Raw genomic sequence first — 11,718 nt, 5'->3', positions numbered from 1 at the left:
ATGCTGGAGCTGCTGTGATGCTGGAGCTGCTGCTGGAGCTGCTGTGATGCTGGAGCTGCTGTGATGCTGGAGCTGCTGCTGGAGCTGCTCTGATGCTGGAGCTGCTCTGCTGCTGGAGCTGCTCTGATGCTGGAGCTGCTCTGAAGGCGTCTCGTTGTGAAGGAGGAAACTTTTGTTGTCTCCACTGGAGGCACAAGATTCAGTCTGTCAATCATCAGAGCAGTGAAGAGGCGCAGCGGGTCGAGATTTTGTTCACGTCGCTGAGCCAAACACTACAGAGTACCGTAGAGAGTACTGCAGAGAGTACTGCTGGTATTACTACAGATATTACTGCTGTGACTCTCCATCTGTCGCGGTCGGCGTCTCATCAGGACTCATCACATCACCATCATGTCACATCTCACAGCTCCACACGCATCACAATGCGTCAGCGTTGCCACGGCAACTTGTGAATATTACACCATAGCAGCCTGAAACCGTCTCCGTGACGACCGGCTGCAGCAACAACAACAACAACAACAACAACAACAACAACAAGGAGAAGTGCCGGCGTTATCGACGGTCTGACCTGCTGCCATCCTTCACTGACTTCCAGGATTCTTTATTGTTCAGGTGGAAATTCAAAACTTTTCCAGACTCAAACTTTCAGGCGTCTCTGTGAGCGTCTCAGACCCGACAGCCGGATGTTATAAACAAATGCTTTTAAAACTCACCTGGTCACATGGACATCATGTGCTGCCCAGTTCCCCCAAAAAGGTTTAAAAGACACGTCAACTTCGAAACACATCCCCAGAACGACGACGTTTATCAGCCAGAGAGAACCGACGTTCTGACGGTTCCTGAACTGATCACGTTCAGATCGAATCAGAATCAGTTCATTCTGCAGGTTTACTTGAAAAAAACTCACTAAAAATAAACTGTTTGCATGAAACAGACTAAAAACTAAAGACTTGTTGGAGCCACGACTGACTCGGCTGAGACTTGTCGGATGAGCTGCAGGTCGTGTGGACGGAGACTCATTAAACATGCGTCAGTAGATTCATGACGAGTCGTCGATAACGAACTGCTTTAATGACCAGTCTAGGTTCTTCTTTTAGAATAAAAACATCTGAACTCTGGTTTCAGCTCCTTCAGTCGGAACGTTTTCTGTGACAGTAAACTGAACGTCTTTGGACAAAACTTGAGGAAACTCTGATCCAAATTTTTCACCATTTTCAGACAAAAACTCACCGATTAACCCACAAATGAGCTCAGTCAGCTGCAGCGCTACAAACACTGATAAAACCAGAACTACCAGAATAAACTGGCCGACATCTGATCCAGATCTTACAGCTTTTCCTGACATTTTACCGACCAAACAGCTGATTGGTTCCTCCAGAAGATGGCCGACGGATTAACTGATAATAGAAATCATCGTAGTTGCAGTTCCAGTCGACGTGTAGTCTGGTCTGTGCGACTCGGCACAAATCCTGAGTTCTAGGACGTTCGTCAGGTCCAAACCTGGACCAGGTTTAACTTTTATCGCTCATTTCCAGCTCTGACACGGAAGAACCGAATACAACGTGGTTGATGTTCCAAGAAGTCTTTCTTTCATGAATTTTAAAAAACTACTGACTTCCGTTAATAAAATATAAATGCAGTCAGCTCTCAAAAGAAAATGTAAAATATTAAAATGAAAACAAGAAAATGTAAATATATTAAAGTAAAAAGCAAAATATATTTAAACATGTGGAAAATGACGGAAATGAATTTGCCATCCTAAAAGTCTTCATAAGATATCAGTGTAATAGAAATACTCCCGCCAAGAGGAAAACAAGTAGAAGAGATAGAAAAAATATTATTTTAAAAATGTAAAATATAAATATCTGTAATATATTTTTCGAAAAGGCAAAAAAAAAAAATATTTTAACATGTTTGTAGAATTTTCAAAAAATAAAATATCAAGAACAACTGATTACATATATGTAAAATCTGTAAAGTACAATATTAAAATTAAAAACATGAAGACATGTGTAATATATAATAATATATTAAAATCGCCAAAAACGATGTATTATTAAAAAAAACAATAGCAATAATAAAATAGCCCCAATATAAATATTAGCATAAAATAATTTTAAAAACTGTAAAAATAATCTGAAATATAAAACAAGCAAAACATGTTTTAATGCGTCTGTAAATTTAAAAAAGAAAAAACATGGAGGAAACATGTGAGAGCTGCAATCTGCTGTGAAGAAACGGAAGCAGTGAAATATCAAAATAAAAGCCACGATGACGAGAAAAACAGCCGCACGTGAGTCAAACATCAGAGACACCTGCTGCAGGTTCTGAATGAACCCACTGGTTCAGAACCACGCTGACGGTTCTCCTTCTGCACACTCAAGTTTGTACAAGCTGCAGGAAAACAAACGAACCAGGAGCTTCATGACACAACCTGCACACACACGCACACACACACACACACACACACACACACACACACACAGAGCTGCAGGCCTCAGAGCTTCATCACACCTGTTGCACCGCCGCTGCTGCTGCTGCTGCTGCTGCACACAAACACACGCAGCGCTGCAGCACGCACGGTCTCACGCGCACACACACACACACACACACACATAGAGTAAACACAGCAACACACACAGTAAACACACACACACACACCGTTACACACAGTAACAGGCTGAGCAGCAGGTAAACACAGCAGCACCGCCCGCAGCGCCTCACCGTTGATCAGCGGGTTGGACTCCATCTTCCGGCTGCTCGTCGTCGTGCGTCGGTCCGCGGGCTCACAGCTCCTCCATGCCGCCGCACCGCTCCGCTCGTCGCTGTGGTTGTGAGTCCGTGCGTGTGTGCGTGTGGTCGGGGCCGGTTGCAGCTGTCAGAGCCGCGCTGAGGAGGCTGAGGAGGAGGAGGAGGCGACGTTCGGCAGCTTGTCTCCCGACCTGCTGGCGTTATGTAACCGCTCCGAGCCGCTGCCAGGCTCCGCTGCCTCCATGCTAACGGCGACGGCGGGAAGTTAAAAGTTGACGCGGCACAAAAAGCACCAAGACGCCGCTAAAAGTCCATCCGCCGCCGCCACGGGCTCCGAACTCGGCGCTAATTACGACGATAATTAGCTTGGTGTTAGCACCGAGCAGGACTTAAGTCCATCCTGCGGCTTAAAGTGTCGGTGGGAGCTAACTAGCTGCTAACTAGCCGCTAGCGCTGCCAGGCTAACAGGTTGTTACTTTAGTCCTGGTTCCGGTACTGAGCGGCACTTTGAACCAACGGCGGCTGATTTCACCAAGTTTACACAAGTTCACTGTTTTCCGCTGTTAGCCAGCTAGCCTAGCCTAGCCTAGCTTAGCCTGCTGCTGTCACAGCCCCCCCGCCTTCCTCCGCTCCTGCTGGTGCGTCAACCCCCAAACAGCGCCGCTGACTGCGGACCGGAGCCGCAGAGTTCACCGGAGAGCGTCCGCGGGCCTCCGACACGGAGGAAAAGTAGTTCGGAGCATCCGACCGGCTCTTTGTCCGCTGCGCCCCGAGTCTGGAGGCTGATTTACGGTGTGTTTTCCCAGTTTCTTCCTGTTTGGACGAACGCCTCCTCAACACTTCATCACAGACAAGTTACCGCCATTTACAGCAGCGCTTCCGGCACGGGTTTCAAATTAAGTGTACGTTTACGTTAAGGAATTAAATTACATTTTATTTGCACGTAAAACTAAAATTACATTTTAATTTAGGCTTTCATTTAAAATTCGATTCCAGTTTACATCCTAAATCGAAACTACTTTTTATTTAACAATCGAATTTGATACTAAATGTACATTTTATTTTACTTTTTAAAATACTGTAAATTACATTTATATGCACTTTACTGTAACTGAATGAAAATGTAATTTTAATTTGAAATGTAAATAAAAATGTTTGATGTACATTATAGATTAAAATTCAGTTTTAATTGGCATTTTATTTTGTATTGTAATGTATTATTATATAAAATGATTTTGAGATGAGACCGAAAGAAGTCAAACAGAATTACACCGATGACGTCACTGTGTTTGTGTAAATGGCCGAAAAACTGTTTCATCATCAAATCTCACAAACAATCAACTTTCTGTTTATTTTTATAAACACATAAACACTCTGCTTTGATATAAATGATGTTTATGAATAAATATATAAAATAAGAGCGCTTTGATAAAGTGTGGAAGCTGCAACTGCTCATCAGCTGATTATTGTTTAATTTTTTTCTCGTTTCTTTTTGTTTTGAAAAGTCAAAATCAGTCGTTATGAGCACATGGCTAAAGCGACACGCTTTTATTCTGAAGGAAAGCCGTCACAATGATTGATTTCCTGTGTGTTCCCACTCTAACTGCGTCAAACTTGACTCTGTGCGCTGTTTCTGCGGCAACAGCGAGGTGACGTCACACGTCTGTCCGCTGCCGAGGAGCCGCCGAGCAACCGGCGGCTCTTTCAAAATAAAAGGTTCAGAGAGAAACACGGTTCGGCGTTAAGCATAAAAGTCAAATTAAAAGCAGGATCAACAAAACCAGTTGAAGCTACTTTAGTATGAAGTAGAACATTTAAAGTAACATGAAAAGGCTTCGAAACTTTAGAACTTTAAGAATATTCAAAAGTTTGCTTGGTGGTTTCAGAGGGTTCTGCAGTGGAGAACCCAGAACCCAGAACCCAGAGCACAGAACCCAAAAACCAGAACCCAGAACCCAGAACCCAGAGCAGAGAACCCAAAACCCAGAACCCAGAACCCAGAAACCAGAGCAGAGAACCCTCCTGCAGTGTCAGTTAAATGTTAAGAAAAGGTGGTAAAATGTTTTTTAAAAATCTGAAAATTGTCTGAAAAATATCCACAAATATCAGTAAATATAAAAGATAAAATATTTAATAAAAATATATTAAATAAGTTAAATGTCAAGACAAATGATAAAATATTTCTTAAAACCTGGAAAAATATCCGAACACATATTTAGGATACGAGTCACATGTTTTAAATATAAAATAGTTAAATGTCAAGAAAAAGTGTAAAACTTTTTTTTTTAAATACGGAAAGTTTTTTACTCTGTGAAATATTAAAATAAAAACAGAAAAATATCCAGAAAATATTTGTAAAATTTCCAAAGTGATCAGCAACTTAATGAAAATTGTGAGAAAATAAAACAATAATTAAGAATAATAATTAAAATACAAAAATAAGTTAAATACAAAATATTTGTAAATGCACAAAAATGCTTATAAATATTTGTATAAAATGTAAAGGTTTCATCTTTAATTGGTGACGACCAGAAGAGCTCCAAAGGAATAAATCTCAAACTGCAGCATCATTTGTAGAAGTTTGGTGATTTCCTGATCAGCGCTCCGTCGTTTGGTCTCTGAGTCGACGTCATGTCAAATCAAATCTCTCCAAATCAGAGTCACGTTTCCTCTTCGTGAAAATTCATCTGCGCTCCGACTCAAACACAGAAGCGGTTTTTCTTTTTTCTGAGTCTATTTCCAGAGTCGTCTCTCAGCTTCTTCGCGCCGCTGTTTCTATTCAGCATCCAGTTTCCATGGCAACAGGTTCCGCGACGACAAGGAGCATCTCTGAGAGCAGCCGAGCCGACGGTCGAACGTTGCTTCGTCTTCATCGTCAGATCCAGAAGTGTGAGGACGTCTGATCGGCACCTCAAACGTTCAACTCCTCAGAGGAAAAAAACAACTTGTTTTCAGATTAGTGGCAAAAGATCTCTGATAAGTGAAGGATTGATCATCATCTGGAAATAAATCATTTCACCTGTTTAACCCACATAAAGCATCAAATATGAGTAAAAAATTATGTAAAAGCTTGAGAACATCAGTGAGAAACATTGAGACGAGACAAATCCTGAAATAAAAAAATATGAAAATATAAAAGTTATAAAATCTTTAAACTTCTAAAAATGCCAGCAAAAACTCTGAAAGTCTCTAATTACATGTAAAAAAAAAACAATAAAATGCTAAAACATATGAGATGAAAAGTTTATTTATTACGTTGAAAGAAACCTGGAAAAAATTTAGTTAAATATCAATAAAAGATTTTGCCTCAAAAATCCTGAATAAAAAATATCAGACACTTAAAAATGAACAATAAAAAACATACATCTTTAAAATGTTTGTGATTTCAGTTCCATCATAAATTTTAAAAAAATAAAAAAAGATTAATTGTGTTGCAATAAAATGTTTATTTTATTACTTTTCTGATGTTTTTACAAAATACACACAGGAACAGCAAAACCTACGAGAAGAAGCAGAAAGCAGCAGATTGACGACGTTAACGAGACGCTGCTTCGGCTGCAGCCTGACGTTAGATCTCATTTATTTGACGTTAGATCTGATTTATTTGACGCTAGAGCTGATGTGGGAGCAGCTTCTGTCTGCAGAGCATCAGGATGTTCAGACAAACCGCGACGCCGCAGAGAACCTCCAATCAGATGGATCCTCTGGTCTTCTGAACGGAGCTTTATTGTGATGGACGCCAGAGGAAGTGACATCATCAGGAACAGGAAGTCACAATGAATCTGAGCAGACGTGTGTCAGAAGTTCTGACTCTTCGTCTTGTTGTGCAAATTCAATAAACTTCCAAAGTAACTCCCAGAAGCGAGACTCGATTGTGATGATTTCATGGAACGTCTAGAAAACGTCTCTTCCTGTTTCGTCGGGCGGGTCGCTCAGACCCTGCAGCTCCCTCAGACCCTGGACAGAAGAAGAAGAAGAAGAAGAAGAGCAGCCGGTCAGATTCCTCCGGCTCTGAGGCAGTCTGACAATTTTTTTAAAAACCGTTTTGTTCATAAAACGACAGAAAACAGTGAAAACGTGACGAATCCTGGGAGACGCCAGCAGCAGCTTTTTATTTTGCTGCTCATAAAATCAAGATGCTGCAGATTCATTAAAATCAATCGACTGATCGAAACAGATGTACAAATACATTGAAATATTTTTTTAAATTAGCAGAAGACGAGGCTCAGTAACTCAATAAGTCCTGCAAAGATCAAGAATTTTTCAAAAATAGAGAGAAATGTAAAAAAAAAAAAAAACAACCACCTCCAAAAAACTGTCAGTAACAAGTCTGAGAAATATCTGTGAAGTAAAAAACGCATGAATAAAAGAAGTAACACAGAAACATCCACACAGACAGCATACAGAACGGATTTAGGAGTGAATTTACCATTAAAGAGAAAACCATCCTGCTGATGATATTGATTATTGATTATCGGTTTCGTATTTACCGACATTCAAAAGACAAAACAATGATTGAAAAGATAATTGTAGATTCATCAGTTACATAAACAAGCTTGAAGCTCCTCAGAAGTGCAGATATTACACGTGTGTATTATGGGATGGAGATTAAACACACTGACCTCCAGCACCATGCGGATATTGGCTTTTATTTTGGCGGAGTCTTTGGTGAGCTGCTCTGTGAAGCTGAAACACAAATGCGATGTTAGCACGGTTAGCATCCCTCATTTGAAACAATGCGCACAGCTAGCATCAAGCTAACTTTCAACTAAAACAGTCAGAGGACGTTTTCTCTCACTTCACTTTCAAATAATAACAATAAAATATTAAAACAATATCTGAAAAATGTCCCAAAATCTTTGAAATACCTGAAAAAAAGGAAAATCTTTGAAAAACATTGTTAAGACATTAAAGAAATATTAGAAGAAGGAAAGAATTAAAATCTCGGTGTTGGTTACTGACGCTGTGAGCTGACTCGTCTTCTTGTCGATGAACCGCAGAGCTTCGTCGTGCGTCATTTCTACAAAGAAACCGAAGCCGACGGCGACAAAGATCCTGGACGAGTCGTCGCTGTCGAGGGAAAAGTTTCACACAAACATCAGAGTCTCAGACGGATTCCATTCTCGCTGCTTCATGTCAAAGAAACTGGACTCACACTTCGGCCTGAACGTAGAAATTACAGCCGAGATCGACGTCCGTCTTCAGCTGCTGAGACTCCGCCTCCTGCAGACACATGGTGACATCACGGTGACATCACTGAAACACGGCGACGCCGACGGATGAAGTCGACGACGTAAATAATCTCTCAAACTTAACTTAGCAGACATATTCTGATTGTGTGTCTGAAAAAATAATCAATAAATGTCTGAAAATTATGAATAAAAATACTCAAAACTACGACTAACCCGTCTGAAGAACAATAAAATAAAATACACAAAAGAAACACAAAAATAAAGATTCATGAAACGTTCCCAACGAGCCACAATGTGCATGAAGAATATTAATAAAGTAACAAAAAACATTATTAAAATGATCAAACATTAGTAACTAAATATCAATAAAATACAAAAAAATATTAATTAATGTTTTAACAACAATGTACAAAAAAAGTAATTTCTAAAAATATATATTTTATAACAGGATTATTTTGAATTTATAATTTTAACTATAATTGAATTTCCCTTCTGGGAAAAATAAAGTTTTTTTTTCTCCTTCATTTCATTTCATTTCATTTCATTATTTACTACATGTGGAAACAACACATGAACAAGATTCCTGAAAAATATTCATAAAATATCCCTGACTTGTATTTTTAAAAAACTGTAAAATATCAGAACATCAGCTTTGAAAAATATTCATAAAATATCCAATATCTCTAAATAAATATTTAGTAAATGCCCCAATTTTTGATAAAATATTTAATATTAATATGTCTGAAGAAGATTAATAAAATATTTGTAACATGTCCTAAGAATTAAAAAATAAATTAATAAAAAAGGAATAATATGTCTGAATAAATAAAATATATAATGTTGATTTTTTTTTTTAATGTAAAAAAACAAATAATAACAAGTCTTAACAAACTGTTTACAACACAAAAAAGACCAATAACACAATTAGAAATATTAATAAAATAGATGAAAACTTGAATAAAAGGTTTAGAAAATGTCCCAGAAAATGAAGCGCTGCAGACGAGCCTGGTGGTGTTCCTACCTGCAGGCTCTGGACGGTGTTCTTCAGCTGCAGGTACTGAGAGATCTTCTCATAAACGCCGTCTCTCTGCTCCAACACCTTCCTGTCCCACACAACAACCAGGCTTACAAACATGATCTAAAATATGAATAAAAAATCTGGAGAATGTCTGAAAAATAATATTCTAAAATAAAAAAAATAAAAAACTAACATGGAACATTTCTGAAAGTAAATATTAACATTAAACTAACATTAGTGAAATGAAAGATAAAATGATGAGTTTTTAAAAAGAGAGAATCAAATAAAAACCCGACAGAGCAACAAGCCGGTGACTAAAACGCTGAAACAGTTCACGTCCTGCTGCTCACTGGTAAAGACAGAGTTCTGGTCAAACGCTGTGTTTGAATCAGTGACATGAAAACAAACAGCTTGAGAGGAAATTAACACAAATTAATACGAGAACTGTGAGAATTAAAACCTCTGGCCAAGTTTATGACTGATGAGCAGCCTGTTAAAAGCTCCACAACACGATCCCAGGGATAAAAACATGCTTTGCTTATTTCACTCAGATAAAATTAACACGCAGAGCGGGATTAACGTGGAGACTGTCACAGAAATGAGACGTTTGGTTTCTTAGACTGTGGTGAAACTGTGCTGTGTGGGTCTAACTGAGGGGATCTTACTGTAAGTCTCTCTTCAGAACTTCGTTGATGAAGTTTTCGTACTGAACAACCTTCTGCCCCACGTTAGCATTAGCATTAGCATCAGCAGGCGGAGACATCGCTGCGGGTTTCCGGTTTAAAATGCGGACAACAATCAGACCAGTTTCCAGCGGTGATAAAGACGAGCTCCAGCGGTCTCCTCCAGAATCCCGCACCGCCGGTCACCGTGAGGTTCCTGCGCCGTTACCGCTCCGCAGCCTGCCCGGATGGCGGCGTTAGCACGTTAGCATACTAACACCGGATGTAAACAGAGCTGTTCCGGAAGAACAACAAGCATTTCCGGGATTCGAGCGGAAGTAAGGACAGAGTTGAAGCGAATAGAAAAGACGACTTTCGACCATTTTTAAAAAACTCAACAGGAGGGAAACATGATGACCAGTGTTTAGTATTTTATTTAATTCAGGATCTGTGTCTGTTTTCTCTGCACACATTTCTGTTATTTATATATATATATATATATATATATATATATATATATATATATATATATAATTAAGACAAAATTTGAAAAAATTAAATTAAAATTCATAAAACGTGTCAACTAAAGTTTCTGTGTGCAGCAGTGATATTGGTATAGCGTTTATATTTTCTGTGTATTTTCACGTTTGTATTTATTTGTTAAGTTGCAATTACAAGTGTATTCTCAATTAAATTAAATTTTATTTATTGTGCTATATTTTAAAATTATGGTCAACTATGTGTCTGTATTTGTTGTCCTTGAGTCACTTTAAATGTTCGTGTTATGTCAAATATCTTAGATTTTACTGTCGTTTTAAATATGTAAAATATTACTATCACCTTAATGCCTCACGTCTCCATGCTATGTTTTAAAATTTAAATTTTAAAATATGTTTGTGTCAAATAATAAAATACTACTGTTATTCTAAATATCGAAACATCACTGTTATCTTAAAGATCTTTCATGTTTGTGTTATATTTTGCGTAATATCCAACATGTTACCTGTTTATGTTCTCTCAGGTGAGTCTCTTCTACCTGCTCTGCTTCTGTGGTTCGGCCGGTTCGATGACGTCACAGTGAACAAACATGGCGGCTCTGTAGTTCGCTAGTTTAGCGTAAAGCATCTTTTAAACCGTCTTCCATGCAAAAAAAAAAAAAAAAAATGCATTAAAATAAATAAGCAGCTACTCGTTTCTTTACTCTCTGTCGGTCGCGAGAGTCTCGTGAACAGCAGCAGTTTAACGCGAGAAAACGTTGAATTTGATGTTTTAGCCGAGCTAGCTCAGTTAGCTGTTACCAAGGCAACGGTAGTCAACAGTTTAGCTAGCTCACTACCGAAGCGGTGGATTTCTTTCATAACAGCAGATTTTTCCTCAGAGCACGTGGTTTGTCTTACACGCCGAATTAAAGCACATCGTTTTTAGATGTACAGGATTTAAGCAAATCGTAAGTATCTGTATTTGTTAGTGAGGCGAGACGCGGAACGTCCTGAAGAGGTTCATTTATGAACGGACTTCGTGGTTAGCGTGTGCGTCGCTTTTCCTGCCTCTACTGGTCAGCTGGAAGCTACAACTAAGATCCAGACTGGTTGTTTTTAGTTTCGTCGTGAGCGCAACACTTTTACATTTCATGCTTTTTAATTTAATAGAACAAAAAGTCATCTGAGAAATGTCTGTTTTTAAGCTACAGCATGAACAGCTGTGGAAGAACAAACTGACTGAAGTTAAAGGAAATATTGCCTCAGAAGACTAAACCCGCGGTCACAATGCAGACACACTGAGTTCATGAACATGGAGCAGTACAGTATTCTGGGTCGGATCGGTGAAGGAGCTCATGGCATCGTGTTCAAGGCCAAACACATCGAGGTGAGCTGAGGTTTAATGACTGTTAACAGGCTCAAACACAGTGTAGACCATCACACTAACCTCCATGTTACTCATATATTCATGCATCAGACAGGAGAGACGGTGGCTCTGAAGAAAGTGGCTCTGAGGAGGCTGGAGGACGGCATCCCCAACCAGGCTCTGAGGGAGATCAAGGCCCTGCAGGAGATAGAGGACAACCAGCATGTGAGTGTCAACGTCTGCAGACTGG

At 39.2% G+C, this 11,718-nt stretch overlaps 3 protein-coding genes across 4 annotated transcripts in view; 1 reads left to right on the top strand and 2 right to left on the bottom strand.

The window, feature by feature from the left end:
- Positions 1 to 3,771, bottom strand: part of elk1 (ETS transcription factor ELK1) — a 16,556-nt gene extending 12,785 nt beyond the window's left edge. Inside the window, exon 1 of one of the 2 annotated variants that reach the window (XM_008293063.1) lies at positions 2,725 to 3,771. In XM_008293063.1, coding sequence (XP_008291285.1) covers positions 2,725 to 2,749 — 25 coding nt within the window. In that variant the 5' untranslated portion in view covers positions 2,750 to 3,771. The remainder of the gene's footprint in view (positions 1 to 2,724) is intronic. The other variant, XM_008293064.1, reaches the window with a different exon arrangement.
- Positions 3,772 to 6,177: 2,406 nt separating this feature from the next.
- On the bottom strand, positions 6,178 to 9,914 carry uxt (ubiquitously-expressed, prefoldin-like chaperone). The gene is made up of 6 exons (XM_008293062.1): positions 9,627 to 9,914; positions 8,965 to 9,046; positions 7,907 to 7,974; positions 7,714 to 7,821; positions 7,374 to 7,437; positions 6,178 to 6,708 (listed from the first exon to the last, which is right to left on the bottom strand). Exons 1-6 carry the CDS (start codon positions 9,722 to 9,724, stop codon positions 6,646 to 6,648), a joined length of 483 nt encoding a protein of 160 aa, XP_008291284.1. The 5' UTR covers positions 9,725 to 9,914; the 3' UTR covers positions 6,178 to 6,645.
- Positions 9,915 to 10,741: 827 nt separating this feature from the next.
- Positions 10,742 to 11,718, top strand: part of cdk20 (cyclin dependent kinase 20) — a 4,666-nt gene continuing 3,689 nt past the window's right edge. The window contains exons 1-2 of the mRNA XM_008293072.1: positions 10,742 to 11,489; positions 11,580 to 11,697. Of these exons, the coding sequence (XP_008291294.1) occupies positions 11,409 to 11,489; positions 11,580 to 11,697 (199 nt within the window). The 5' untranslated portion in view covers positions 10,742 to 11,408. The remainder of the gene's footprint in view (positions 11,490 to 11,579; positions 11,698 to 11,718) is intronic.

Source organism: Stegastes partitus, unplaced genomic scaffold (genome assembly GCF_000690725.1).
Source record: "Stegastes partitus isolate 25-593 unplaced genomic scaffold, Stegastes_partitus-1.0.2 Scaffold855, whole genome shotgun sequence".
Classification (NCBI taxonomy): Eukaryota; Metazoa; Chordata; class Actinopteri; family Pomacentridae; genus Stegastes; species Stegastes partitus.
This window is presented reverse-complemented; position numbering and strand designations above follow the sequence as displayed.